Source organism: Spinacia oleracea, chromosome 1 (genome assembly GCF_020520425.1).
Source record: "Spinacia oleracea cultivar Varoflay chromosome 1, BTI_SOV_V1, whole genome shotgun sequence".
Lineage (NCBI taxonomy): Eukaryota > Viridiplantae > Streptophyta > Magnoliopsida > Caryophyllales > Amaranthaceae > Spinacia > Spinacia oleracea.
Genome location: NC_079487.1, coordinates 132,964,745 through 132,969,843, shown reverse-complemented (window position 1 = coordinate 132,969,843; position 5,099 = coordinate 132,964,745). Strand labels below are relative to the sequence as shown.

The window sequence follows — 5,099 nt, the reverse complement described above, 5'->3', positions numbered from 1 at the left end:
AAATAATGTTAGTCGAAGTTGACATTATATGGAGTACAATATATATTGCAATTGGGAATAAATAAATAACGGTTAACATAACATCTAACCATATTAGGTTAAGAATAAGACGCTAGGATAATACCCATAGTAATATACGTAGTATTATTGATGCTAATGTCACTATTGCAAATGCAAGGACTTCTTGCGGGTACTTCCGGGGATTCAGTTGGACTATCCGTGCTCCAAGATGCACTAAGTCACTAACAAGCTGGTTGCAGATAGGTTGGCTAAAATTTATCGTACAGATAAAGTAGTTAATTTTAATTAATTTAGAGTATTTTAAACACACACCCGAGTATGTTTTGGATGTTATTTTGGAGGACAAATCTCCTTGAACTCTCTTATAACCTATTAACTTTTTAAAATTAACGTACCATGCTTGCATCACAGGAAAAAAAACTCAAACCATGAGTGATCACATGTCCTCACCTCATCAACCGTTTTTTTCTTCTTCTTTTTATTTGTATTAAAATAACGATTATCAAAAGACACTCATTTAAGAAAATAACTAGTGTGTGGCCCGGGCGTTGCTCCGGGTTTTACTTTTAATCGGGTTTACGTTTTCTAAAAATGTGCCCAATTTTAAAAGATTGTATTTTACATTTATATGTGAAAATATGACAAACATTGTAGGTAGTTCAGATGGTAGGAAGTGAAACTTTTAATCCATGAGGTTTGATGTTCGATCCTTGCTACATGCATGCTTTTTTGGTTGTCAATAACATACCATGATGCTTATTAGTGGTGACATGGCGTAATACGGAGGGAATCTACGCGACACATATACGTTTTCACAAACGCCTTTTAATATATTAGTATAGATAAACAACTCAAAATACACTTACGAATTTGATAAATAATCATAAACCAATCAACTAATTTAATTGAAATTAATCATTAATATTCCATAACAATAATATGAAGAGTACGTTAATACTCACAACTCACAAGTTCATACTCTTTCAAATTCTTAACTAGAAAAATTAAGAGTACAAGAAAACCAAACATCAACTCATATAAACCATTAACTTCTCATTTTTCATGCACTTCTTATAAATAAATTGGACTACCAATCATTTCGGTATGGCTCTCACGCAATTAACACTATACATTTCTAAGAGGTAATATGCCTTTTACTTTATGCATCTCTCATCTTTTTATATGGCTAAATCTCAATATTCATCCATTTATTTTGATTATTTTAATAACCATTTGTTTTTCTATTGAGATTAATTGTACGCTACACTATCACCGTTGTTAATTGTTGCTCTAAATTCTGTTTAGATTAAGTTTATAATAACCTAAAATAGACATAGTTCTATTTATTTAATTTGTTACATATATTCATATCTTACACGAATCAAATATTTGCGAATGTACATAAAGAAATTAAATTTTCAGATACCTAAAATTTGTGGTATGTTGAGTAATATGAGTTATTCAAACAATTTACATGATGCATATAATATTCTCGTGCATTGCACGGATCAAACCGCTTATTAGGTTAAGAATAAGATGCCATATATGGAGTAGTATATCGAAGTTGAGAATAAATAAAGAATTGTTAAATAACATTTTATCTCTATTTTATAAGGGAACCCCTACAACCATTAGAATAGGCTATAATACATTAATACCACCCCCACTAAACAATTTAATTCAATTATTTTTTATGCAAATTGGAATTAGTTAAAAAAAATCGAATATTTAATGTCAAATTAATAACTAATCAAGAAAGTCTTTTTTTACATGGAAACAATTGTGCAAATCACATTAAAAAAAGTCAAAATATTATTTAATGCTTGCTATGCAATCAGGAAAGTCTGATGCAAAATGCCTACAATCCTCAATCTCTCATTTATTTTATAGGAAAATAATTATACAATCACCTTGCCCTGTATCTCAAAGCAAAAAGGACATGAAAATGCATGTGGTTAGGCAAGTATATCAGATACAAAATAAACAAGTGAAACATGCACTACTCCGTACTTTAGTAATTCGCTATGAATATTACGGAGTACATTATTGCACTATTTAGATTCGATGTTTTAATAGAGATGATGTCAAAAAAAAAAAACAAAAAAAAACGTTGTGAATAATTTTTCTTATCTCTTATTTGAGGTGATTATATGCATAACACAATTTTTAGTTTTATATACTCTTGACGCACAATATGTAACAATTTCAAACTCTCTTTCTCCCATTTATTATTTGTATAGCCCTTATAATTTATGCATATATGTATTGTGACTAGACCTGGTTATTGGACAGGGTAGTCCAATGGATATAGGGTTAGGGTCAAGTTAATAGGGCTTTTATTGGGCAGGGCTCTTATTGGACAGAGCCTTTATTGGACAGGGTCATTATAGGGTCAAACTTATACTACAATTAGTTTGAAAATAAAAATAGTAATGATACAAAAAATTACATGCATAGCTTCGTATTTATTTGTACTTGCACATGGCTCTTTTGTTTTTCATTTTTCATTGCTCGTTTATTGACCCGCCCAATAATGACCGCTATTGACCCGCGACCCGCTTTTGACCCGCCCATTATCGACCCTCTAAAAATGACCCTTTCAATACCCGACCCTCTTTTGACCCGCACCGACCCTGACCCGCCCCGCCCGATAACCAGGCCTAATTGTGACACGGATGAAATAATATGTAACTAACCACATGCAGAAGTTTACGTTGTGAATAAGGTAAGCAAATAGAGATTGGCATCGGGGAAAGAAAAAACTGCTAATGAATAACACAAGAACATAAAACCCTTGGATTATATTACACGTTCAACAATTAATGTAAGATTTTGAAACTTTATTTTATTTTGCCACAAATGTGAGATTTCTAGAATTCATTGCCATGTGCAAATCAGCAATATCAACCCTACCACAGCTCATCACCATTTTTGATCCAATTTTGCAGTCATCATTCAAAACTATATTTGTCACACTTCCCCAATTGCATAATCCACCTTCAATAATTTCGCAGAAAATTATTTCTTCTGGATCTGAAGTTTTGTAGATGTAAATGAAATCTTTAGTTGCCAATAATGTAATCGAGGATAAGAAATAAGAGTTCTCCCCCTGTAACTTCTCTAATAACTCGAACGGGATCTCCCCGATTTCGTCTGATCCCATAACTTCAAGGTTGATTCTCCATAGTTTGAGGGTTTTGACGTCTTTGGCGTGGCCAATTAAGCCGGCGATGATTAAATCATCGCCGGCGAATCCAATAGCTGAGAAATAGACACTTGGATCGGGCCGTAGATTATACGGCCCGTCCCAGGTCTTGATTTTTGGGGTAAAAGAGTATGAAATGCCGGAAGCTTTTTCTGTTACATACATTTTGTGTTGATTGGATGCCATGGAAAGCCACGTGGAAGCTGCTGAGTCCTTAAGGATGCTAGGCATGGATTGACACCTAGACCAATGGGAGGTCTCCATGTCATACATCTCGACCGTGAGTGGGTCATCCAACTCATCCCAGTAACCCGAGCCTCCACCGGCTACAACGACGTGGGGCCCGACAAGGGCCACGATGGGTTCCACCCGCCATACACTTGGCGGCGGGATGTGGTGCCAAGAACAATGAAGGGGGTCCACCGAGAAGGATAGTCCTTCGTGAGAGAGTTCATAGAAAAGGGAGGACCCCGAGGATTGAAGGGGCTTGATATATTTAGTAGGCATAGATAATTGACACAACTCAACCCACGTACCTGATCGAGGGTCATAAGCATGAGTTGTAATGCTTTTGGCTATGGACGTTGTTTTTTGGGTTTGAACTATAAGCCACGGCTTAACTTTGTTGATATGAACTAAAGAAGATGAAACCGCGAATTCCCATGATTTTGATACATGAGATGCACAAGCTAGATCAATGAGGGGCACACGAGCGAAGACCTCTTCTAAGAGGTCTCCATAGATTGGTGACCCTTCTTTTTCTTCTTCTTCTTCTTCTTCTTCTTGCCTCTTCATGTCTTTAACAGTTTAACCTCAATGATTCTCTTTCCGTTTCCCTCTATTTTGGAAGGTTTTTGAATAATGAAGAGGTGACAAAGTTTGTGGTTCACTATATATAACAAAGGCCAGTTGTTTTGCATGTATTATGAACAGGATATTTTTCATTTTCATCATATCAAATGTTTGGCCCCACTTTATCTGAAGATTGTGAAACAAAGTCGTTATTTTAAAACAAGCGGCCATATTAAGGATAACGGTTAGACGAAACAATGATCAATACTCGATTTCCTCCCTCTTTGTTTACCCTATTAAAGTTATACCGAGTGCGTGAATTGATAATAGAAATAGAATAAAATATTTTACGTGAGAGTAAAATACTGATTTTAATTTATACTACGTTATATGATACTCCGTACAAATTTAAAAAGACAACTGTAAAATAGAACGATTTTTAAAGAATGGAGAAAACACATGACAAACACCATTATATTGTCAAGATCACCAGTTTATCTAATTTGAAATGACTTTGACAATGACTTCATGTGTCACCCACCCACTTTACCAATGGCCCCCATTGCCCATTAATCCAATTTATTTTTGTAATAGTCTATTGTTGATCTACTACGTATAGTAATAATTAGTTGAAAATAGGAGTTGCAGTAAAGAGACCGCATGTTTCACATTCTCTAGGGCCTCTCTAGCTCAAGGACCTCTTGTCTAGACCACTGTCACTGAGTTAGAGTAGGATGTAGTATCTTACAATAAAGGTTATGTTATTATCGAACTTAACTAGGAGCATTTCAAAGATGGAGAATCGAGTCGAACTCTAACATGACTATGCTCGGTTTGTTTAAGTTTAACTGAGTTCAAACTCGAGTTCGAACTCACTTCGAGCTTAAGAATCATAATCGATTTAGCATTGATAAGAGTTCTTCGAGCTCAAACCGAGATTAAGGAAAACTAGAATAAAGTGAAAAGCAAAAAGGAGAAGGTTGATGTGTATTATTTGATACATTTTTTTATAATAATTCTAATAAATATGTCAAAATAAATTAGAATTAAATTATTAACTCTTTTTTAAGGCATGGTCCAC

The 5,099-nt window shown here is 34.6% G+C and overlaps 1 protein-coding gene across 1 annotated transcript; it reads right to left on the bottom strand.

Annotated features, from left to right (window-relative positions):
* Positions 1-2,767: 2,767 nt before the first annotated feature.
* Positions 2,768-4,370, bottom strand: LOC110785536 (F-box/kelch-repeat protein At1g23390). Its single transcript, XM_021989988.2, has one exon. The coding sequence runs from the start codon at positions 4,019-4,021 to the stop codon at positions 2,867-2,869; it is 1,155 nt and encodes a 384-aa protein (XP_021845680.2). The 5' UTR covers positions 4,022-4,370; the 3' UTR covers positions 2,768-2,866.
* Positions 4,371-5,099: the final 729 nt, after the last annotated feature.